General features: G+C 37.7%; 1 protein-coding gene across 2 annotated transcripts in view; it reads left to right on the top strand.

Annotated features, from left to right (window-relative positions):
• Slc44a1 (solute carrier family 44 (choline transporter), member 1) overlaps positions 1-25,488 on the top strand; it is a 163,588-nt gene that overhangs the window by 55,208 nt on the left and 82,892 nt on the right. For both annotated transcript variants that reach the window (XM_013023310.1, XM_013023309.1), the window contains exon 5: positions 15,251-15,387. In XM_013023310.1, coding sequence (XP_012878764.1) covers positions 15,251-15,387 — 137 coding nt within the window. The remainder of the gene's footprint in view (positions 1-15,250; positions 15,388-25,488) is intronic.

The following is a 25,488-nucleotide window of genomic DNA, read 5'->3' as shown; positions in this document are numbered from 1 at the left end:
AAAGAGACAAGTATGTTTGTAATTATCTCTTTTTTTCCCTAAGATTTTCTACAGTCAGTATGCATTACTTGCATTAATAAGAAAAATAGGTCATCTGTAGTCTGTGTCCTTGAAGAGCTTGCATTCTGGTGAGGAAGACAAAATACTGAGACAAATAATGACAATGCAGTGAAGAACGTTCTGTATACACTAGCCCCCTGACTCCTAAGAACACAGACTGCTGTTGGGAAGAGAAAAATAAGGCAATCTGATGGTAGGACTGGTTACCATCATTATATTAATTTTCAATTGATTTAATAACAAAGTACTACAAACTAAAGTATTAAAACAATGCAAGTTCTATAAATCAGAAGTTTGTACACAGCATTGCCTAGCTGGTTTTCTGCTTTCATAAGGCTGTAATCCTTTGTTTTATGGCTTTAGGGAATGAATTTCCTCTCAAGCTCATTTAGACATTAAGCATACAGTTCTGTATGGTTAAAGGACTAATGACCTTTGTCCTTTCTGACTCACAGGTTAGAATCATCCTCAGCTTTTAGAGTCACCTTAAATATTCTATAGTGTATGGTTCATGACCCCTTTCCTCCAATGCCATTGGGGCAAACCCTTCTCTGAAGCAAATCCATCTCTTTATGCATCTCTGTCTTTTCTTCAGGACAGCTTCTTTGTTCTAGATTATGCTTTTTTTTTTTTTTTTTTGGTTGGTCATGGGGCTTCAACTCTGGGCCTGAGCACTGTCCCTCAACTCTTCAGCTCAAGGCGAGCACTCTACCACTTGAGCTACAGCGCCACGTCCGGTTTTTCTGGTGGTTTATTGGAGATAAGAATCTCAGGGAGTTTCCTACCCAGGCTGGCTTTGAACCATGATCCTCAGATCTCTACCTCCTGAGTAGCTAGGATTACAGATGTGAGCCACCAGCACCCGGCATAGATTATACTTTTGTTTGAAGAGCTTCAGCCAACAATCGTAAGGCTTAGGGAATATTAGACTGGGAGTTCAGCATGGGGCTTATATTCTGTCTGGGAAAGTTAACTAAGGAAGGTCTCTGGAAGGAGGATGTGTATAGTGGTCATCAGAGGGAAACTGGAGAATACAAAGTCCTTTGTGGGCTTTGGGCTGAGAGGCAACTCCAGAATTCCATCTAATGAGGGTGGGATTCTGCTGGAAGGTCATGTTCCATTCTTGTTGGTAGAGAACAGTGTTGGCTGGATCCATAGCTTGCAATTTTTGCAAGGGTCAAGCTAAAGCCAGGCGAAGACTGGCCCATATAGGAAGGAGCTCGTTACTCTGCCTTGAGGAGTACGGAAGCTGAGAAGAAGAGAAGCAATACACCTATCCATTATGTTAATACTTGAATTGTAGCAATCTACCCAGTGTGACGGAGGAATTCTTCAGTAGTTAATATAATAATCTTAATCTTTGAGGATTCTGGCTTTGTTTTGAGGGAATGCAGCACCTCTCATAGCTCAGATGGCTATGAAAATGAACAACCTGGATAGAAATCTCACATGAATTCAAATTTGTAGATTTATTATCCCCCGAGTTGATAAGCATTCAGAAAGAGTAACGTTTATGTCATTCAAACTGAAACTTGTTGTATTACACGTGCAGTTTTCCCTAAAATCTTCAGTTCTCCCATCGAATGTATTAGAAGTTATAGTTTTTAAATTTTCAGAAGGTGAATTTGTAGGGGCATCTTTAGAAAATATTTTTGTGATCACACTATTCTTCCATTTGAATTTTTTATGTCTGTATACAGGTAACAGTGGTACTGCTAGTGAATTGGCCACTGCCTGTGGACAGTTCTAGCTATGGATAATGCTAGGACAATTTGAAAAAGAAATCCACTATATATTTAGAAGATGCAGGAGTTGAAAACCAAAATGCATTATAGATGTTACATAGGGAAGGGATAAGCTATTTAACAGAATTAGATGACAAGAACACAGCTAGGCAAGGATGGAGGATGACTAGGTTTTCTCTGTGTTGTGTAACTAGATGTCTACTTGCCTAGTATAGATTAGCTCATACACACACTCAAACTAGACTATGGATTGGTCCCAGGTTAACCTGATATCTGTAAAGATTTTAAATAGCTTTTGCCATTGTACATAATCTCATAATGACCTTTATAATCTTCTTTAGATAATTATTAACCACTTCAACTATGAATTTTATAATCATAGCCTTGTCACTTTTCTGGGTGTGTGAGTTAAGGATACTTGAGAAGTTACAATATATACAGTCCACACACAAATACTCTGACACCAATCACAAGTTCAGAGTTCAGTAATTACTCTTAGGCTCAATAATTTGCCAGAAAGACACATAGAACTCTCTGAACATAACTATATCCATGCTAAAGTAATTACAATGAAATGACACAGATTAAAACACACCAAGAATAGGAGTACATAGAACTTCTCTGTTCTTGACCATGGGGAGAGTGGAGCAGCGGTGGACTGACACATTACCTGGGTGTGCTAATTTCCATTACAGAGAAATGAAAATAATTTTCCTGAAATCACATGAACACAGATGTCATCTTTTTTTTTCTACCGTTTCTTTAAATAATAGTTGTAACTAATCATGTAAAATAGATAAACTAAATATATGTGATCCATCAGAGAAGGAAAAAATACTATTATTTACCAATGACTGAGGACAAGAAGATGCAACAAAAACCTTGGAATAAATGCTTAAATTATACATTAAACAACACATGTATAAGTAAGTTGGGTTATTATTATACAGAAAGTATAATGAAAAAGAATGCTTTCTAAGTAAAATCATATATATGGCTAAATAGAGAAAATTATAATACTTTAATAGAAAGAAAACAAATAATACAGATCTACTCCCTGTGGCTAATCTTTTTTTCTTTTCTTTTTTCTTTCTTTCTTTCTTTTTTTTTTTTTTTGTCAGTCATAAGACTTGAACAGTGCCTGGGCATTGTCTCTGAGTTTTTTGCTCAAGGATAGTGCTCTGCCACTTTGAGCCACAGCACCACTTCTGGTGTTCTGGTTTAATTGGAGATGAGTCTTATGGACTTCCTTGCCTAGACTGGCTTTGAACCATGATCCTCAGATCTCAGCCTTTTGAGTAGCTAGGATTATACGCATGAGCCTGGTGGGTAATCTTAATGTAGTAAAAAATGATAATTCTAAAAAATTTAACTTATAGAATTATTATATTATAGAACCAGTTAGGATCTCAATAGTATGTTAAAGTAAACTTGATTAATAGTATAAATCACAAAGAAACAGGAAAAAATTTCAGAGAGAAATGTTTCTGAATTAATCTTGTTCACAAAATAATTTAAGAGGAGCAGAATTAGAAACCTATGCTGTAAGAAAATGAATTAGTGAATTTAGTTATCCAGTAAGTATGCAGAAGAGATTAGACCAGAAAGCTAGGCTAAGTTACTGATGTTGAGCAATCAGTAAACTGTAAACTCTCAGGCTTTGAAGGCATAAAATGAAACATACAAGAAAACAAAACTTGTGGATTTCACTAGAGCTTTTTTGTAAGTCCAAAAGCATCTAGACATATGCTGTAAATCATGTGTATGAGCTGTTTGTAAGGCATCAAGAAATATTGGACACTTTGAGCTTTGTATGTGTGTACCCCGATAAAAAAGATAGCTGCCTCTTGATTCTAGTTGATGTTTGACATGTAGGTAGAAGAGACTTTGGGTGCTAATTTTTCAAGAGAACCCCAACAGATTTGTTGGTAGGTAGAAGAGTGGGAGAGGGGCAAAGACCTGTCAATTTTCTGATAATAAATGTTGGCAGATAGTGTACTGGCCAAATATGAGTGTGGGAGTGATAAGTTCCTAGGTGAATAAAAATTATGTAACTGTGGTTGTCATTATTCAACTAGTAAATATGGGCTTTAAAGGGAATCAAAAGAATTTTTTCCATTCTAGGCCAAAAGTTGTACCAGGTACATTAACCATACTACCTGAATTTATTAGTTACAGTGATAGAAACAAGATAGCAAAACCACTTGTGTCTTAATACATAGGAAACCAAGAAAAATGAAGCCTGTTTAGTGCAATCACTGTTTAGCAAAAAATGTTTGATTGAATGTTAATATGAAGAAAGCCACATTTAGATCTTTTTAACTCTCTTTTCATACTTCATTTCAGATGAGGTAAATATTTTCAAATGAATATTTTACCTATCTTTATTGAGAGATGAGAGTTTATACATTGTTGGAGTTATAGAGAAATTAAATAATACCAAGGTTGGCATGTTTAATTATGAGACAGTTTTATTCTTTCATGTACAGATAAGAACACTAATGAAAACAGCATTTGCAGTTTTTCTGTAATAGGTAAAACTTAGGCAACTGGGGATTTGGGGAGATAGATGGATCAGACAGACAGATGGATGGATGGACTTTACTCTGTTGAAAATGAGACTAATATTATTTCGCCAGAAAAGTTCCATTTGTAATATAAACTTAATAGTACCCACTTTCAGGGTGTTTTAGAAGAACAAATGTGACAATGATATAAACTGTGTAACTCAACATCTGGTTTTGTAAAGTTAAGTATTATTTATTATGATCATCTTCATTTTCCTCTAATTCTGAAGCAAGTTTCAAAGTTGCTTATCAAAGCTTCTTTTCTAACATGCCTATTTTAACCAACTTTGCATATATGTCATTTGTAAAGTACTTTCCATATTCTGCCTCATTGATTCCTGTTGTATCCCTGGGAGATACAAGAATGACTGGACACAAGAATAGGCCTGGGAAGAGATGTTCAACATCATTTTTTTATCAAGAAAATGCAAATCAAATTGCACTGGGTTACCTCTTACATCTCCTAAAATAAGTATAATAAAAAGGCAGTTTCAAATGAGATTACGGAGAAATTGGAGTCCCTGTACATTGCTGATATGAATGTAGAATGGTATATCTTCTCTGGTCGAAGTCTTGCTCTTCCTCAGATATTTCACACAGTTAGCATTTTATGTAGTAATTCCACTCCTAGTATCCATCCCCAAAAGTAAAAATATATGTCCACACAAAGACACATACAAGAATTTCAATGGTATTATCCGTAGTAGCTCTGAAGGAGTAATAGCACGTGTGCATCAAGTGATGACTGAACAAACAAAACAGTGTATTCATACAATGGAATATTACCCAACCAGAAGGTGGAAGGAAATGCTGGTGTATGCTAGAGCATGATAAATGTTGGAAGCAATATATTAAGTAGAAGAAGCCAGCATATGAAATGTCCAAAACAGGCACATTTATTTAAGGGAAAAAAGACATTAATAATTGCCTGCAACTGATGGCCTCTAGTAGGCACTTGACAAGCTAAGGTTGAGGATCCTTTCAAGCCCAGGAGTTTGACATGAGCCTGTGTAACATAATGAGAACTCTCTTTCAAAGCAAAACACACTGTTTCACATTTTATATAGGTAAACTTTGTGATATGTCTGAGTAATTAACTGAGTAATTAACAATTAGTCTTAGTTTTTTGCTAGAGATAAAATGGTCTCTTGCTATTGGCTTATAACACATATTGTTAATATGTATCAATAATCAACTTTTGAGAGGACTCTATAGACAGTGTCCTTGGTTTTGAAGTATTCTTCAGTTAACTGGACTGAATAGAAAAAAAAATTAATCTTTTTTATTTTGGTTGGTCCTGGGGCTTGAACTCTGGGCCTGGGCTCTGTCCCTCAGCTCTTCAGCTCAAGGCAAGTACTCTGCAACTTGAGTCACAACGCCTCTTCTGGTTTTCTGGTGGTTTATTGGAGATAAAGAGTTTCACAGACTTTCCTCCCCAGGCTGGCTTTAAACTGCAATCCTCAGATCTCAGCCTCCCAGAGTAGCTAGGATTACAAGCATGAGCCACCAGCGCTTGGCTTATGAAATGTTTTGAAGGGTATTTCATGTATGTTCCTGTTTCAGTTTAGTAAAGAAAACATAGTTTATGATCAATGATTCTTCCTAGCATTTTTTTCCCTGTGTATATGTATAAGGAGGGACAGATTTTGTAACTAAATAGGAGAATTGTGTAGCTAAAAGTTGAGATTCGGTTGCAAGCCTTTGTTTTTCAATGTCCGTATATTATGTGCCTCAAACTCAAACTGTAAGTTGGACATACTCTTTATCCCTCCATATTCTTGATCCTGTCCCTTTTTTTTTTTTTTTTTTTTTTTTGGTTGTGGGGCTTGGACTCTGGACACTGTCCTTCAGATCTTCAGCTCAAGGCTAGCGCTCTCCCACTTGAGCCACAGTGCCATTTCCTGTTTTCTGAGTGTTTCATTGGAGATAAGAGTCTCACGGACTTTCCTGTCAGGGCTGGCTTTGAACTGTGATCCTCAGAGCTCAGCCTACTGCATAGCTAGGGTTACAGGCACAAGCCACCAGCACCCGGCTTTTTTTTTTTTTTTAAGACAGTGTATAGCTCAAACTGGCTTTGAATTTATATCATTCTGATTCCTGTCTTTTTTTTTTTTTTAAAGCAAGATTACAAACCAGAATGCTTTAGGCATCCTGGTGTGAATTGCTGCTCAGCATCATCTTATCATGTTTAATTTTTCCCTTTCCTTCATCTGTAATCAACCATCAAGTTTTCACAGTTGTGCATCAATACTTTTGAAATCTGCTTCTTTTCATTCCCATTCGAACCACCCTTGTCCAAGTTATTGTTTCTTGGTAGAAATCCTCTATGCTTCTGACCAATCTCCTTATTTTCTCTTTTAACCAACTCCGATTTATTCTGTAAGTTCAACTAGTGAATTCCCACTGGCTTCCTAGTGTCTTCAGGATGAATTCCAAACTTGCTAACATCTTTAGTACCGCTTCTAGGGCCTACCTGATCTAGCCCTAGCTTGTCTATTGGACCACCTACTTCTGTCTTTCTTCAGTGTCCACATTGACTAGGTCATTGTCTTTGTTTTCTCAGCTGTGCCACACACTCTCTCTCACCTTTATGCCTTTGCATCTTGTGTTTCTTCCCTGTTGCCACACACTTTCCTCCATATCTACTTATCTCATTTTTAGTTCATGACTTTAGATATCCCTTCTTTGGATAGCTACTCTATTTCTCTATTGGTGAGACCCATTTGATGCCTCTCCTAGCATTTGCTTTCCCTGCTACAACATTTGTAGTTTATAACCATCTTTCTTCCTATGGAATGGGAATCCTAGGAAGGGAGATAATAGTTTGTATCTTCTTATTTATTGTTGTTGTATCTCTAGTACTTAGCCCTGCATCTGGCAGAGGAGATGTTTAATAAATTTCTGTTGAATAAATGAGCCTATTTCTGTCTACCTGAAATATCTTCTTCCCTACCTTCCTCAGTCAGTCTCACTTGGCAATTACCATCTATTAATAAATTAATAAATTCAGTAAACATTTATGGAGCTCCTTCTTCATTCCAGTCAGTAAGGATATAGTGATGAATTAAATCATCACATATCTCTGCCCTCCTGGAGTTAATCTTTTACTCATAGAGACAGATATTAAGAAGATAAATAAAGAAAATACACAGGGTGTGGAGGAAAATCCTGAGGGCAAATAAAGCAGGAAAGATAGAAAAAAGTGTGTCCAAATAGAGAGCTGTGATTTTCAACATGGTAGCCAGGCAAGTCTTCACTGAGATGTGACTTTTGAATAAAGACAGAATAAAGAAGAGAGAGAGTTACCTTCTTGATATCTAGAGGAAGGAGTTCCAGGCAGATAGTGGAAAAAGCCTTAAAGTATATACCAGAATGTTTAAGGAATAGAGAGGGGAACTAGAGGAAGGCTAAGAGATGAGATGGGAGAAGAAAATATTCTCTATTACTTGCCTTAATTTGATCCCTGGGCATCTTCCACGGTGTAAGATTGTTTCAGCATTAAGAGATATCAATTACCAGAGAAGGGCTTTGAAAGTTTCTCTTCTTAAATCAAGGGCCACAGAAGTGCCAACATAGCAAGGCTACAGTGCTGGTCAGGATTCAGTTGCTTCTTTGGGAATTGGAGCAACTTGACCCTGTGCTTTATTTCATTCGGTTGGGAAGGCAGTGAGGATGTGGCGCTGCTGTCATCATCCTCATATGTCGGGGTTTCTGCAGCTTACCTTTGTCTTTCTTTTGTTCTCTAGTTTGTTGTAGTTGATTTTCTGCTGCTTTCATAGAGTACCTGAAACTGGGTAAATAATCAATAGAACTTTCATGTGACTCATAGTTGTGGAAGATGGGCAGTCCAACGTGAAAGGGCTGTATGTGATGAAGGCCTTCTTGATGTTTCAATATGGCAGGTGAGTGGGGAGGAGGATGAGAATGAGCATGTGTGAACATACAAGAAGCCTAAAAGGATCCTTTCCATTAGGACCCCCCCTCCTGCAGCAACTAACCATTCTCCTGATAACAGATTAGTCTATTCCTGAGGGCCATGCCTACCAACTCCTTAAGTTCCCTCCTCCTGATGTTGTAACAGCTACAGAATTCAACATGAGTTTTTGAGGAAATATCCAAACCTTATCCATGTCCATGTAATGTAGGGACAACACCCTCCATTATGCCACTAGAGTTCTAGTATTTTAGACAAATTGCCGCTCTTAACTTGTTTTTCTGTCTCTATCTTTAGCTTTGGTGCAGAAAGTTGGCACCAATGAAGTTTTAGTTAATTATATGCTGTAGTTGGTTTGAGTGGGTTAGTTTGGGTTTGATCTACTTTGGTGTGCCAGCTTCACAGTTTTGTTGTAATATAAGATAGCTTTTCTGTTGTACTCATTACCTTGCTAATATAACTGTAACCCCTTTGTAGAGTATTTTTACAATAAAAATATATATTAAAAAAAGATGAGATGACTGGACTTGGTTTTCTGGCAACAGCCTGCCCGTCTCCGGTCCCCACATACTCCGGAAATACGGAAGTACCACCTTTAAGCAGAACTCCACTGTGGGTATACATCCCAAGACTCTCAGTTGTCTATACTTAGTAATAGCAGAAGCCGCTGCTCTGCCATGTTTTCCCTTCTGGTGATTCACTAACAGCAGCAAACTCTGTAGAAAGAGACTATAAATTGTAAATTGATACGAGGTAATAATTGGGAAAATGATCAGTCCATTTTCATTCCCCTCTGGGGAAGACACGTGTCAGGCATCACTAAAGCAGAAGGCAACGGAAGGATTTTTTTTTTCCAGCCAGCTTTCCGGCTTTAGTGCTGCAGTGCTTCCATCCTGATTAGAGAGGAGAGAAGCCAAATTCGGCAGGAGGCGGCCAGCAGACCTAGTATCTGCTTGCCACCTCTTGCTCCAAAAAGCCTTGCTGCAGAGAGTTGCCATGGCAGCAGGAGGCAATTTAATGGCAAAGGCTCAACTCCTGAGCAGTGCCGCTGTGCCCCAGCCATTCCCTCTGGCCTTCAACCCAAGAGGCTGGGTATATTACCAGAGCATCACCGTGCTGTGGCTGTTTTGCGTGCACATTGTCTAATGGAGTAGGGTGCACAATCCTTCCGATTCTAAGGATGGCTACCTCTTCTATCCTAAATGCTTTTTGGTGCATAGCTCTTTGATGTGAGATCTTATAGTCAACCTTATCAGATTATTTGCAGTCCCTTAAATATGCTCTTTCACGCCTCTGTGCTTTTAGGCATGCAGTTTCCCCTGCCTAGCTGCTCCCTTCCCCATCTGTCTGGAAAATTCCTACTCAATTTCATACTGCCTCTTCCTCTTAATGCTTCTGCTAGTTCCTTTTCCTCCTGCTGTCTCCACCTTACCATGAGTCACATCGTTTTGCAATGGCTTGTGTTTTTGCCTCTTGTTTTATAATCTGTAAATGACTTATATTCAAAAACTGTGTTTTGTAGATTTTGTATTTGTATTATTTACTCCTGGGGTAAACCTTTGTTAAATGAATGAAATGTTTTTTGTCATATCATCTTGTTACATCCTCTTCACTCAAGTGAGATTCCACAAAGAGGATGATGGCACTATCTCACCTACAGGGGGGCTGTGTCTGCTCTGGGAGTTAGCCAGCTGACCATCAATCTGTCACTACCCTCCATTGCATATCTCTCACTTTCCCATTTGAATTGGAAGGAGGAGCACTTGAGAGTTAGTCACCATTGGGTCAAGTTAGGCTAGTTACCCAGCTTCTAAATTAATTCCCATTACTCAAACTAGGATGTTGAGGACAGAGCCCAAGATGCTCAGGAACTTAAATACTTGGTAAATCTTATTCGTTTTATCATTGATGAAGGAAGTATAAGCAAAATAGATGTTTAAACTAGCTTTAACCCTTCTTGGGCATTATAAAATTGAATTTCATCTCCTTTGAGCATAGCTTTTAAAGTCACCTCTTTTTGTAGCCCCTGTCCCCTGACCTGAGCGTCTGTGATTTAGTGCCTCTCTCTTATTGCATTGTCCTGTTTTCCTCTTTGGTGCAGCTGTCCTCTTGCTTACTGTGTGAACAGAAAACTTTCCTTAGCCATCCTCCTTTTCCTGCCTCATGGACATAATTTGTTATTGTGTTTCAAAACTTTCAACTTCAACTGATTTTTATTTTTTTATTTTCCTGAAGTATTCAATTATCAGATGTATTTGCATGCCCTACTTGCTGGCCTCTGTAGTGCTTGTTTTGCAGTGTGGTCTAAGCATTTTTTCCCCCATTCTCATCTCAATTTTAAGTTCAAAGCTTGCACGGAGTGTTTTGCAAATGTGTTCTTTGTATTGTGTGATCATGCTGTGAGCATGTTGTATGTGCCAATGCCTGCAGGTGTCTAACTGTTCAATTTCTGGGCTATTTTTCTTTTACGGCTTCTCATCCTTTTTTCATTCCCACTTTTGGTATTTTATTCATTCTAGTTCTTCTAAAGGATGTGAAACTTAAACAAAGCTGTTTCCAAGTTATTAATAGGTCTGAGAAAAGTTCCACTGAGGACAGCAATGCAAAACTTGCTTCTAAGTTAGATATGGATTATTTATGACATCGGTTCTCTATCTTGGAAGGATAGGACTCAGAATCCAGAATGTATAATCAAAGTTGCCAGGGAAGCTTTTGCAAAATTCATGTGTCCCCTTTCTGTCCCCACCATTTGCCTTGGGGGTGGGAGATTGTTGAGAAACCTTCCTAAAATGTTCATTCTCGGGTTGAAAAACACTCATCCCCAGTCTTCAGTCAGTTAGTTACATTATAGCATTTCTCCCTTATCTTCAGGGTATGTCCTAAGACCTGTGTGCATACCTGGAGCCACAGACAGTTCTGAACTCTATATACATATTTTCCTATGAACACATACCTATGGTGAGCTTTATAAATTAGGCAAGTTAGATAGCACCAGTAACTCATACTTGTAATCCTAGTTACTCAGGAGGCTGAGATCTGAGATTGCAGTTTGAAAATTGCCCAGGCAAAAATGTTTGTGAGATTCCTATCTCCAGTTAGCCAACCAACAGCTGAAAACAGAGCTGTTGTTTAAGTGGGAGAGCACTAACCTTGAGCAAAAAGCCACATGAGAGCTCAAGGCCTTGATTTCATGGCCAAGTACTAGCTCGCACGTGTGTGTGCGCGCGCGCACACACACACACACACACACACATAAGTAATAGATTAAGAGCAACTAATTATGAAATAGAAAAAATTACAATACTATGCTGTAGTAAGGTATTTTAGTTGTATGAATTTTTTTAGTCTGGAGTTTTCCATTTAATATTTTTTGGCTTCAGTTTATCATAGGTAATAGAAGCTATCAATAAGAGAAAAGACAGTAATCCAGTCTGCCAATGTCATGTTTATTTAAGAATTGGTTATTTATTTTGTTGTCAGAGCATAAAATTATTATATTTTGGAAAATGAAATAAAAACTGGAATTAATGTAAGGATTTATTTATGTGTCTCAAGGAATTTTCAAATTAAGAGACAAATACTACAACTTCGGTGATTTATAAGTGTACTTAACAGTTATGACATAATTATGTACTCAGGCTGCCATAGATTGGATGAATTTCAGAATGCTCAAAGGAGAAAATGCAAATTTAATAACTGAATAGTAAAGTTATTAATAGTATTTGTAGGAAATATTTTAAGAATAAGCAGAATGGAAATGGGGGGGTGAAACTTAGAAAAACTATGTTTGAATTTTTTTTTTATTGTGAGAATACCATACAGAGGAGTTACAATTACATGGGCAAGATAACGAGTACATTTCTTATCAAGCATTGTTGCCTCCTCTTTGTTTCTCCTTCCCATCCCTTCCCATACACCCTCCCCTCCCCACACCTGATTTGAATTTGTTTTTTGACACAAACTAACTCTCTTGGACCAGTGGTTATTTCTATGGGACCTCAGTTTTATTGTCTGTACAATGGGAATGATCTCTATCTTAAGATTTGTTGTGAGGATTTAACAGAGTGTGAGAGGACCCAATATCTGATTATCTAAGAAGTGTCAACAGAGCTGCATATGTGACTCTAGATTGCACACATCTGTGACTGTATGTGGAGAGAATTGAATCTAGTGTCTTACATTGTGGGTGGAGGGAAATTATGGAGTATGAACGTGTGTTTGTATGTTTGTGAGCACACATTTCTGAAAATATCATTGAAAATTATACTTGGGTTTTATTTCTTAGGGATTTCCCAAAACCATATGCACAAGCTTAAAAAGTGTGGAGTTTATTTGGTGTGCATATAGTCATGGTGGAATTCTTCCCACCCTCCTATTTTCTTTTTGATGGGCCTGTTTTGGAGGCTACTTAATTTTATCAAGACTAATCACCTAACAGTTGCAAACACTCCTATGTACATTTTTCCTTCCAAAGGAAAACTAACTATTAGTTAAAGTATGTTTTTATGCCCCCGAGTATTAGTCAAAGTATTACGTTTTTATGCCCATATCCAAAAGTGCTTTATTATCAAATGTGAAATTTTTAGACAAATCATTTAATAATATGAATCACTGAGTATATATTACGTCAAGTGCTTTGTGTACCTCATCAATAACTTTAAAGCAAAATATAAAATAAATGGTATGCAGTTCGATGAATAAGGAAATTGAATCTAAATCAGAGACCTACTGAGAAAGAGAACTAGAAACCAGCATCAGTGGCACATGCCTGTAATCTCAGCTGCTTGGGAGGTTGAAGTAGGAAGATTTCAAGTTTGTGGTTAATCAGATATTGTCTCAAAGAGAGATAGCATGGTATAAGTTGCTGCCAAATAACTAGTAAAATCATAGGAATGTGTCTTAAGGTATAAAATAAACCCAGCAGGGGGTGCTCTGGGTATTCGAGAAGGTAGAAGCCTTCAGGACAATGACCTACTTCCAAATGGTTGTCATTAATCTAGCCGAGGATCAACGGTAAAGCCCTTAAAACCTGTGGCTTTCTTTCCTTTTCCCCAAGCCTGTTTTATTTTTTTAATTTTTAAAAAATTTTCCCCTGTCATGTGATTTCTCCGTATTTCTCAGCTCCTCTTCTCCAGCCCAGTTCACCGCCCAGTTCCCACCCCAAATGCACCACATTGTGAGGATTAAATGAGTAATATCTGTGGAAGTTTAGTGCCTGATACCTAGAAAATAGCTAATAAGCGTTGGTTACTATTATATTCATTGTCAGCATTAATAGTAGTGTTAGTAGTGGTATGCCGTAGTGATTAATCCAAAGGTTTTCTGACATCCTTCTCAAGGACCTGATTGTTCCCTGTCCAAATCTGGTTTTGAGCAGTTCATTGCATTGGGTTCCAGGACATTTGGAAGGGAATTAAGGGGATGCTTGCTTCCATCATTCAAAGATTCCCAGAAACAGTTCTCCCTGTCCATATTACCTCCTTGGCATCAGCCTTGGAAACTGCCCACTCTCAAGTCACAGCCTTTTTGTCTGGCTTCTTCCTATTATCTGTGTGGAGCATTAATGGTTTGGGATTGACAGTAAACCTTTTGTGGGGGTTGGGGAGGCGTGATTATACTCTAGCTTATATCTGCCTGTCCCACTGTATGCTTCCTCCCTACTTCATCTGCAAAGGCCTCTCTAGTACCCTCCCCCTTCTCTTGTGTACTTTTTGATTTTCTTTTGTCTATTCCAGAACATGTATTGACTTTACCTTTTGCTTTTTAGGTTCTTTTCCCCACCAAATATTTATATTTGTTTATATTGTGGAAAAGGGTGTTAACAGATTTACGAGTTTGTAAAAGTTACTTGGAACCAGGGTTGGAGGACCTTGACTTATGTAGTGTTTGGGTTTTTTTTCCCTCCCACTTCCTTCTTTGACTTGCAGTTAGTTATCTCATCTAAAGGTGTTCAGCATTCACTTTCTTATTGAGCCCATGATAGAATCTGCAATCATTGTCATCTCTTCAAGCTTACTGTGTTAAAACTCTCTATTACACAGGTGATTTCTAGCTAATCTCTGCTCTTTAAAAAAGTAAAGATACAGAGGGGATAATTTAAGATTTAGGGGTTACTTTATCTTACACATCTTTTATAAGTAGTTTTTTGTTGCAGTCGTTATTATTCAGAAGTAATCTTCATGTTTTTCTAGAAAGTGGGAATTCTAGAAAGTAAATGAAAGAAAATAAATTTAACACCCAGAAATGACTGAAGTATAGTTATATTTTTTATACTTATCACTTCCATATAATTAATTAATATATAATACATTATATTTATGAGTTCATTTAGTAATTATACATTCATATAATTAGAGTATATAATTTATATAAAAACTGTAATTCATGCTAGATATTGTGTTAATTTTTTGGTATAAATTTGACAAAACAAACTAGAAAAAATCATTTCTCATAATAAAACATGCCTGTGCGGGGCTGGGAATGTGGCTTAGTGGTAGAGTGCTTGCCTAGCATGCATGTGGCCCTGGGTTCGACTCCTCAGTACCATATGAACAGAAAAAGCCATAAGTGGTATTGTGGCTCAAGCAGTAGAGTACTAACCTTGAGCAAAAGAAGCTCAAGGACAGTGCCCAGGCCCTGAGTCTAAGCCCCAGGACTGGCAAAAATAAAAATAAAAAACAAAAAAAAATGTATGTGCAAATTATAAAAATATAGATATTAGAAAAGTTGATTATGAAAACATGGAGTCCTTCAATTATGCCGTTATCACTGTTAATATTTACAAGTAGTTACTTTCTACAAGTTTACACCTGATTAGATTTATCAAGTATTTATTGTGAAAGCATACCAAGGAGATGTTCTTTGCTTCTAGGCTTAGTCAAATATATGGTGAATCAGAATGTGTTTTGCCAAATAATATCTCAGTTTTTCTCTCTATGCTTTAGGTATGTGTTCTTTTTGGATCCTTGTAATCTGGACTTGATAAACCGGAAGATCAAGTCTGTAGCACTCTGTGTAGCAGCATGTCCAAGACAAGAATTGAAAACCTTGAGTGATGTCCAGAAGTTTGCAGAGATAAATGGTGAGATTCTAGGCCATTCAAACCTACACTCAACCATTCCCACTGTTAAATATTAACTATGTGTATTCTAGCATAAATTTGTTCTAGTATTTTATATGTCACCAAAGAACCTTTAAAAGAAGTGATTTTATATTTCCTAATTTAAAAATACTAGAATCAAACTAGGGAGCTTGTTTAAACTCTGGATTCTACAGAAATAGTGCTGTGCATTCAGAATGCACAGCACTATTTCTCCTGCTACTCAGAAGCTGAGGCAGGAGAATCACTTGAAATGAGTTCGGGAAGCCTTTGCAGCATACCAATATTTCATCTCAAAGAGAAGAAGAAAAATAATACTGCCACAGGCACCTGTGGCTCACACCTGCATTCCTAGCTACTCGGAGGCTAAGATATGAGGATTGTGGATTAAAGCCAACCTGGACTGGAAAGACTCTTATCTGTAATTAATCACCAAGAAGCAAGAAGTAGAGGTATGTCTCAAATGACAGAGCTCTGGCCTTCAGAAAACAAAACAAAACTCAGGGAGAGCCCCCAGGCCTTGGTGCAACCCCTAAGATGGGAACAACAAAAAGGAGTATTTCGCACCTTTACTCACAGAGCAAAACAAAATAAAGTGGCTGGATTTCTGCATCCCTCCAAAGAAGCTTTGACTGAGTATGTTTCTGGGCTCTAGATATTTACCTTTTTTTTTCTTAATATGTCAGGTGATTTTAAAATAGCCTATTGAAAGCTGGACATCTGTGGCTCATGCCTGTACTATAATCCTAGCTACTCAGGAGGCTGAGAGCTGAGGATGGCGGTTCAAAGCCAGCCCAGGCAGGAAAGTCTGTGAGACTCTCTCCAATTAACCACCAGAAAACCGGAAGTAGTGCTGCGGCTCAAGTGGTAGAGCACTCACCTGGAGCTGAAGAGCTGAGGGACAGCGCCCAGGCCCAGAGTTCAAGCCCCACAACTGACCAAAAATAATAAAATAAAAATAATATATATAGCCTATTGAATATTTTTGTTTTGTTTTTGTTTTGAGACAAGGTCTTGCTTTGGAGCTTAGGCTAGCCTTAAATTCTTTATCTTTTTTTTTTGGGGGGGGGGTCCAGTCGTGGGGCCTAAACTCTGGGCCTGGGCGCTGTCCCTCAGCTCTTCAGCTCAAGGCTAGCGCTCTACCACTTGAGCCACAGTGCCACTTCCAGGTTTTTTCTTTTTGCTTATGTGGTGCTGAGGAATCGAACCCAGGGCCTCATGCATGCAAGGCAAGCACTCTACCACTGAGCCACCTTCCCAGCCCCTCTTTATCTTTTCTTACCTCAGCCTCCTGAATTATTGAGATTGCAAGTGTATACCACCACACCTAGCTGCACTTTCCTGTCCAGGTTGGCTTTGAGCCACAGTCCTCATATCTCAGCCTCCAGAGTAGCTAGGAATGCAGGTGTGAGCCACAGATGCCTGGCAGTATTTTTTTTTCTCTCTCTTTGAGATGTAGTATGGAATGCTGCAAGGGCTGTCAAGTGATTCTCCTGCATCAGCTTCTGAGTGGCTGAGACTATGAATGCGCAGCACTATTTCTATAGAATCCAGAATAGGTGCGGAATATTTAGGAATTAGTCTATGCTATGTGAAATGTGCTGGGGGTTTTTTTGTTGTTGTTGTTGTTCCCCTCTTGCCTCTTAAAATGGTGTGTGTCTGTGTGTGTGAAATTTTTAAAGTTTGGGGGAAATATACCAAAGTAGAATAAAAATTCCATCATCAGCCATTTTCAATGTGTTGGTTGTTTATAATTTTGGGTTGTGCTTTCTAAAATGACTATTAAGGCATGACTGTTTATCTAAAAGTAGTGTTGAGAAACTCTGAAGTTCATTGTGTTAGAATTAGCTGAGAAAGTGGGCAGAGGCAGTTTCCTGAAGTCTAGCCCTGATCTTTTGAGATTCTCATATCTGACTTTTATCCTGAAATACATATTTTGCCTCAGCTTCTCTTCAGAGAGGGTCCTCATGTGGATGGTATGTCATGCCCATTCTTTGGAACTTCCTTGAAGTTTTATATTTTGTGTTTAGGACACCCAGGCCTGCCTCTGTCCTGCCCAAATGCAAGACTAATTCTGATTTCTAGGGATCTCTACCAGGTATAAGGTCTAGCTTTGTGTAGGAAACAGCCCAGGAACGTCTCTGCACACACCAGCATGGCCCTAGTCTTTCAGGTGGGATACTGGTCTGACAGCAGAAATGAGAGTACCATTCCGTGTCCTCAGCATGAGGAGTAGAGAGGGCATGGGTTAATGTAGCACTGGATTTCAATTATGATTCTATCATTGACTGGTCCTTTGATAAGAGGTAAAAGGTAAAGTTTTTCTGAACCTAGATTTCCTTATCAAAAAAAAAGTACATGGAAAAATAATACTTTTTCACAGTTTATGAGGATTGAATGAGATGTTGCATGAAGAATTCTGGGCATGTGGTGGCATTGAAGGAAGAGGTGCTGACTACTGCTCAATGTTGTGTTTTCTCTTCCCACATGATACCGCTATGTGTGCCTTACTAAGCTTTATTCTAGAGTTATCAGATTCATGAGGTTCCATAAGGAGAGATGAGTTGTTCTTTTGAAGTATTTCCAAAATCTTAGGCATGCCTGGTAGGTGATTTCGCTGAATGGTTAAGAGTATAGGCTGTGGACACTGGGCACTGGTGGCTCACACCTGAAATCCAAGCTGTACAGGAGGCTGAGATTTGAAGACCATAGTTCAAAGCCAACCCAGGCAGGAAAGTCCATGAGACTTGTATTTCCAAATAACTGCTAGAAAGCCAGAAGTAGAGGTGTCATCCAAATGATAAGAGCGCCAGCCTGGAGCAAAAAAGCTAAACGTCGGCTTCCAGGCCTGAGTCCCTGCCCCTGCACCAACACAAAAAGTTAAAAAAAAAAAAAGTGACTTGTTCAGACAAAATGTAGCTCCTTCTTCTTTAATAACCCTGAGCAAATTATTTGCCCTGTCCATGCCTCATTTTTCCCCATCTATGATAAAGGGATAATGTTTTATCTGATATTCCTCATGAAAATGGTTATCACAGGCAATATACGAGAAATGCTTATCATGGTGTCTGAGAAAGGATACATTTTTTAAAATGACGTTAGCTGCTACTATTATACCAGTATTGTACAATTGGCTTCCTACCTCCAATCTCTCTCTCCATCGCCTTTAGGATATAGCTGCCATATGGGTGTTCCCTGAGTTTTTAGTCAACATTAATTTGTTGCTGAGAAATAATTGGTAATGAATAAAAAGTGTCTATATGATCTGGAGGGCCAGTTTAGAGCTAGTTCCTTGTCCGCTCTGTTGCAGCTACCTTCCCCTGGGCACACTTTGTTTCAAGGCTAGAAGCTTTCTAAATGAATGTAATTCTGTGTGATCTACTCAGGTTTGCTTCAAGAAGTCCCTGCATGTGGCTTTTATAGCTTTTTATATCGCCTAATGTCTTGTAAAAATGATATGATTGACAAGTATTAATCAATAAACATTATTTCAGAAAACAGATTTCTTAAATTGGTGCCCAGCTACAAAAGCACTTTCAGGTTTTGGAGTCAGCTGTATACAAAGTAAGTCAATAAGATAGGTATTTAAAAAAAAATTAATGCAGTGTCAAGAAACACAACAATAGCTGTGTGTGATGGTGCAAGCCTGTAATCCAAGCCCTCTAAAGGCTGAAGAAGAAAGATGAGTTCTAGGCTAGCTTGGGCTATATAGTAAGACCCTATTTGGGGGATGGAGGGAGGAAAGAAGCATACACAGATACTAGAGCAAGAAATAACTTTAAAAGGCAAATCGAAAAGTCAAATTCTAAATGGAGAGGAAGCGTTTAGTATAAAGGCCTAACAATACCTTTTTTTCCCCCCTAACCCAGCACTCTCTCCCCCTCCCCCCGCCTCCTCCCCCACCTCTGCTTCTCTCACTTTTCTTCTTTTTTAAAAAAATTGATATTAGGTGATTGCATAAATTTCACATATTTCACAGTATTTTGGAATAATGATACTTGGTTAAAGTCGCAAACACATTTTAACCTTCACAACCTTTTTGAAAGCAACCATAAGTTGAAATTTCTGAGTTTCTTAAAAGAATCTATGAGGATCTGTGGACTGGTGACTTAAAACAGGGCTTGGTCGGATGTAATTCCAGTCGTAATTTTTTTTGTCCTCTTTTTGCACTTAGCACACATACCTTTTGGCTTTTATAACATCCTTATTATCGTCCTAAGCACACATTGACTAGGAAGGAACAGATAAATCTTTACTCCATCTATGTCCAATGGTAAAGTATTTCTGCTGTGAAATACAGACTTCTCCAGAGAGAAGTCTCTTGCAGAGATGATTCAGGATTGGGAGGGAATTTTTCAAATCTATAAAACAGAATGATTAGAAGACATGAAAGAGCCTGCACCTCAGAGCTAAAGTCATTAAACTCAGAGGACAACACAGAAAAGCTTCATAGCACTAGATTTTATAATAATTTCTTGAGTGGCATCAAATGACACCAAAAATAAAACATTTAAAATTTGAATCATATCAGAATTAAAACTTTTTCTTCACTCAAGGAGGACAAAATCAACAGAGCAGAAAAAAAAATCAAGCAATGGACTTGGAAAAATGCAAGTCATTCTCTCTCATGGTATTAGTATTCAGATCCTGGGACACTTCATCATTAAAAAAGAAAATCTCAAAGTGGTGGTGAGGCTGTAGAGAAACTGGAACCCTAACCTATTGTTGTGGGAATGTGAAAGAGTGCATGTTCCTTTAAAAGTTGAAAATAGCATGGTGCTTCACACCTGTCATCTTAGCTACTCAGGGCTCAAGATCACAGAAGTCAGTTGAGGCAGAAAAGTCCATGTGACTCCATCTCCAATTAACCAACAAAATGCCACACTGGAAGTGTGGTTCAAGTAGTAGAGCACCAGCCATGTACAAGAAAGCCATTAGAGGGCCCAAGGCCCTGAGTTTAATTTAAACCCTGTTCCCAGCACACAGGGAAAAAGAAAAAAGAAAATAAAACTGACATATGATCTGGCAATCCCATTTCTGAATATATATACAAAAGATTTGAAGACAGGATCTGAAGAAATATTTGCACATCCATGTTCACATCAGCATTATTCACCACAACCAGGAGTCAAATGCAGTATAAATGTCTATGGGCAGATTAATAATGTACCTGGGGTCCAGTGATTAAAGCCTGTAATTTTAGCTACTCAGGAGGCTGACATCTGAGGATCATGGTTTGAAGCCAGTCCAGGCATTAAAGTCCCTGTGAGACTCTTATCTCCAATTAACTAATAAAAAAAACCCAGAAGTGGTGCTGTGGCTTAAAGTGGTAGAGTACTAGCCTTGAGCAAAAAGAGGGCAGGGACAGTGCCCAGGCACTGGGTTGAGGCCCCATGACTGACAAAAAAAAAAAAAATTAAGAAAATAAAGATAATGTAATATATACAAACTGTTAAAAGTACATTATTTAGCTTAAAAAATAGAATGAATCTCAGTAACCTACTACATTATGCATGGAACTTGAGGACATTGCACTAAGCAACATAAACCGTTTATAAAAAGGCAAAACTAGAGTTCCACATATATGAAGTGCATTGAGGAGTTAATAGAGACAAACAGTTGGATGGGAGTAAGAAGGGGAAATTAGGAGGGTAAGTGGGGAGTTATTGTTCAATATTGAGTTACAGTTTTGTAAGATGAAGAATTCTGGAGATGGAAGGTAGTGACAGTCTGCAACAGTGTGAGTGTATTTAATTACTGAACTGTACACTTACAAATAAGTAAGATCGACAGTCTTATGTGTGTTTTATATTTTAAAGTGTTCGTAAAGCAGAGGATCTTGAGTGATGGAGTAACTTTTTAAATGCTAATTCTAAATCTTAAAGAACAGGGTAAAATAATAAGTTTCTTACAAGAGTGAAAAGATAATATAAATTATTTTCAAAGAATTTTAAGTGTGCATGACATTTGAAATACTTTTCAGCACTTACAACCATTCATTCACATGAACTTTCGTTATTTTAGAAATTATTTAAAGTTTTATAGGGGGAAACTCTTTGGTTCTATAGCAGTGTTCATATGAACTATATTTATTAGGGAAATAAAAGATTCCCTGGAATCTTTGTTTTTTAGATAGAAAAGGGAAGGGTTTTTTCTTGGATACTTAAAGAGTTTGTGGAGAGTCCTTGACAAACATGTCTGACTAGAATAGAGAGTTCGGAGGAAGTACGTGGAAATTAGATTAACTTGTAAACAGGCTGTCTTACAAAGAGCTTTGAAGGCAGGCAGGAGAATTTAGATGAACAAAAAAGCATACATTCTAATATGTGAATCAGGTGGTAGGTATACAAAGGTTCATTTTATTCTTATAGTTCATAATTCACATGACATGAAAATCATAAGGCTAACAAAGAAGGCAATTTTAAAATGACATTCAAAAAATTAGTTTCCAAATATACAGACTGAGTACCAAACTTATTGTCCATTCTTTATCATCTTTTTGCAGTCTTGTATGAATATTCTGGGGGCAGGCATCTACTCTGTTCATCTCTGAATATCTGTACCCTAACGTAGGAACTCAGTACTAAACATCCAACGATGGGTTTGATTTCTCTATCTATCTCTATTGCCGCTTAATAATTTCTCATTCTTTCCTCACACTTTAACCTCAATTCTGTATCCATGTGAGTTTCCACAGGCAGGTAAACTGTTTAGCTTCAATCTCACTAGAACTGCTGTGAAATCAGTTCTTTTATTAATTTCTAAATAATTCATCTGGTTCATTTATCTCTCTTATACAGCTTCTCCCAGTGATCAATCATACATTTTCTTCTCCCAAGCCCTCCTGTGCATTCTCTTCCCTAACCTTATGCCCTACAGAGAAAATTGAATTGATCCGGTATGAGCATCTGTAAGAGTTCTTATTTTTAGCAGGACATGAATTCCATCCTCCTCCTGCCATCTTTCTCTCTAAGTTTTTTTGAACAGATTTTTTTCCTGCTCTATTGTCATTATTTTTTTTAATTTAATTTTATTTTATTTGTGAACATACTGTACAGAGGGGTTACAATTACATGGGCAGGATAATGCGTACATTTCTTACCAAGCATTGCATCCTCCTCCTTTGTTTACCCTTCACATCCCTTCCCAGCCTCCCCCTCCCCCCCAGTCCCAATCCTTCTCCTTCCTCCCCCTTCCCCCCCCCCCACACCGACGTTGTAAAGCTCGTTTTGGACATGACAACTTGTACTTCTCATTGTTGCAACAGGTCCACCTGTATCCTTAAACAACTGGTTTTTCCCCATCTCCTCCACAAGTTATACTGACATCAAATATAGTGAAAGCAGGGGTTATACTGTGGGGGAGGGACATACAAAGCAACAAAGAGATAATCTTATAAATTTGTTAGAAACACATGCATGAAAGAAAAAAACATTAAAATACATATCTAAGGGTTCATTTTCCTAACATCACATTATCTGACCTTTTCCGCTTGACTCATACATATGCTAGATATTGCATATTAGGGAAACCATGGGCCCTATGTTTCTTTGGGCCTGGCTTACTTCACTTAATATAATTTTTTCCAAGTCTTTCCATTTCCTAACAAATGGGGCAATGTCATTCTTTCTGATGGAGGCATAGAATTCCATTGTGTATATATACCATTGTCGTTATTTTTGAAAACACAAGAAATGCATACAAGGTAGGGAGGTCGAGAATGCATTTCTACCTCAGTCCAAACTCACCATGACAGGTGGCAAAGGAAGGGAAGACCGCCTGCTCAGACACTTCTCCTTTCTCTTCCCAGGAACTATTTCATTCTCCTCCCCAGGGTTGAGCATGGTCATCTGAATATTCGCAGGTAACAAAAGCCCAGGGTCTGACTTCAGCATACCTTTCATTGATGCCTACTCAGTGCCAGATGTTTTGCATATCATTTTGTTATCTGAATTCTATCCCGCAGTTTCTAAATGTGCCTCACGTGTGCTTTACAGGCGAGGTAAATGTCCTCAGCTGGGGCTGATATTTCACATCATTTTTATTCCTTTCCATTACTCTTACAAAATTACTTTATTATACATGTATACTCTTTTGTCTTCCCTAATATGATGGTGAACTGTGGCAGAAATCTCACTTGCATCCCATTTATGCCATATGAAAAAGCACTGCCATTTAAAAGCGTTTCTTTAGTCACTATATTCTGCATAATTCTGAGAGGTTGATGATCTACGGTTTGGATCATTGCCACATCATGAGTGAAGCTGTACAGCTTGTGCTTTCTTAATGATTATTGTTTTGCCATTTAAAGTTTTGACAAATCATGTGATCCTTGCAGATAAAAAAGTACTACTCACGAATACTAATTTGTCTTTTGATTATCATTATCTAGTTGTTAGGTTAAGAGTCAGTATCAATAGATGATCAGTATATTCCCAATTCAGTCACTAACTCTGTAACTTAAACCAAAAAATTAGTCTGGATTTTATCCTGTCACAATCAATCGAAAGGTTGGACTTTATAACATTTTAAATCAACAAAATGATCAACTCTAGCAACTGATTTTATTGTGCTCAAGTTAGAGACCAGCAAGGATGCTTGGTTTAAAAAGGAAAAAATGCTCACATTTGCTAATACAAGTTAAAGTAATCATTGAATAAATAATTGGTGCACATTGAGTATGTGCCATAGATACAAAGTACCGTCTCTCCCTTTATGGAGCTTGCAGTAGTCAGATTTCTCCGTGCTGATTACCTAGTGCAAATCTCACATATAGTTCAAGTTAATTCACTTAACAAAATTTAATCGTGTGCCTAATATATGCTACTGATGTTTGACAGGTGATGTCACATACCCCTGGTGGCTAATTTTTTTCAATAGGTACTTTTAGGAAATTGCAAATACAACCATACTTTTCATGTTGCTAGAAATTCAGATGGGAAAAATGTCTTTCTTTCTTCCAGCACATAAATATACAGCAGTTTCCTAACTAGAGAAAAAAAGTTAAAGTCATTATACTTCACAAGGAAGTAGAACTGGTTTTTCATGGAGAAAACTGTTTTGCATTGAGACATTTTTTCTGCTCATTCATTGCAAGTTTCTAAAATCATATTTTGAGGGTCTATTTTCACTTAATTTTAATGTATCATACAAATATTATTTGATGGTAAATTAATACAATTTTAAGGCAAAAAAGAGAATAGCTTTCAACCTATCAACTGTTTTGTATCTTTAAGTTATTTTGTGTTTTGGTCCATTGATATCCAAGTATGTTTATAAGCAAGCTTTTGCTTGCCTAAGAGTATTTGTCAATATCTCAAGACCTTTTGATTGCCATCACCAGGAGAAACTCCTGGAACCTAGAAGGTAGAGACAAAGGATGCCCTGTGTAACCAAGGATGTCATGTGATACAAAGTTGACAAATACTCTTTTAAATAGTGTATTTCATTATTTGTGAGAAGTAGATGAATATTGTATAACAAACATGTTATTACTAAACTATCAGAGATTAACAACTGGTCTTTTATTCAACAGGAAGCTTTGGGTGCCCCTGTGTACTAGAGGGGACTCAGGATAGCATACAAACTGGGTTCTCAGAGCACACCAAGAGAAATGATAGATTAAATAAAGATACAAAAAAATGCTGTTTTATAACAGAGCCAAATGTCAAATAGTTTTATGCTTTTTGATGTTGTTGTATGCTTTTGCTTGAAATATTCTGTTCTATTTTTTTCTTTTTGTCAGTCCTGGCAAGCTTGAACTCAGCACCTGGACATTGTTCCTGAGCTTTGTTGCTCAAGGCTACCACTCTACCACACCATCTGAGCCACATTTTGCTGGTTAACTGGAAATAAGAATCTCACAGACCTTCTTGTTTGGGCTAGCTTTGAACCAGGATCCTTAGATTTCAGCCTTCTGAGTAGCTAGGATTACAGGATGAGCCACTGATGCCCAGCTCTGTTTTTGTTTTGTTTTAGCACATTGTAGAACATGTGCTTTCTCGGTAATTTTTGTATGGAAGCTTACTATTTCCTAAATACACTCTTAAGTACAGTGGCTTAAAGTAAAAAATTTTATTTGTA

The sequence above is a fragment of the Dipodomys ordii genome, unplaced genomic scaffold (assembly GCF_000151885.1).
Source record: "Dipodomys ordii isolate 6190 unplaced genomic scaffold, Dord_2.0 Scaffold67, whole genome shotgun sequence".
Lineage (NCBI taxonomy): Eukaryota > Metazoa > Chordata > Mammalia > Rodentia > Heteromyidae > Dipodomys > Dipodomys ordii.
Note: the sequence above shows the minus strand (reverse complement) of the source record. Positions and strands in the feature narration are given on the sequence as shown.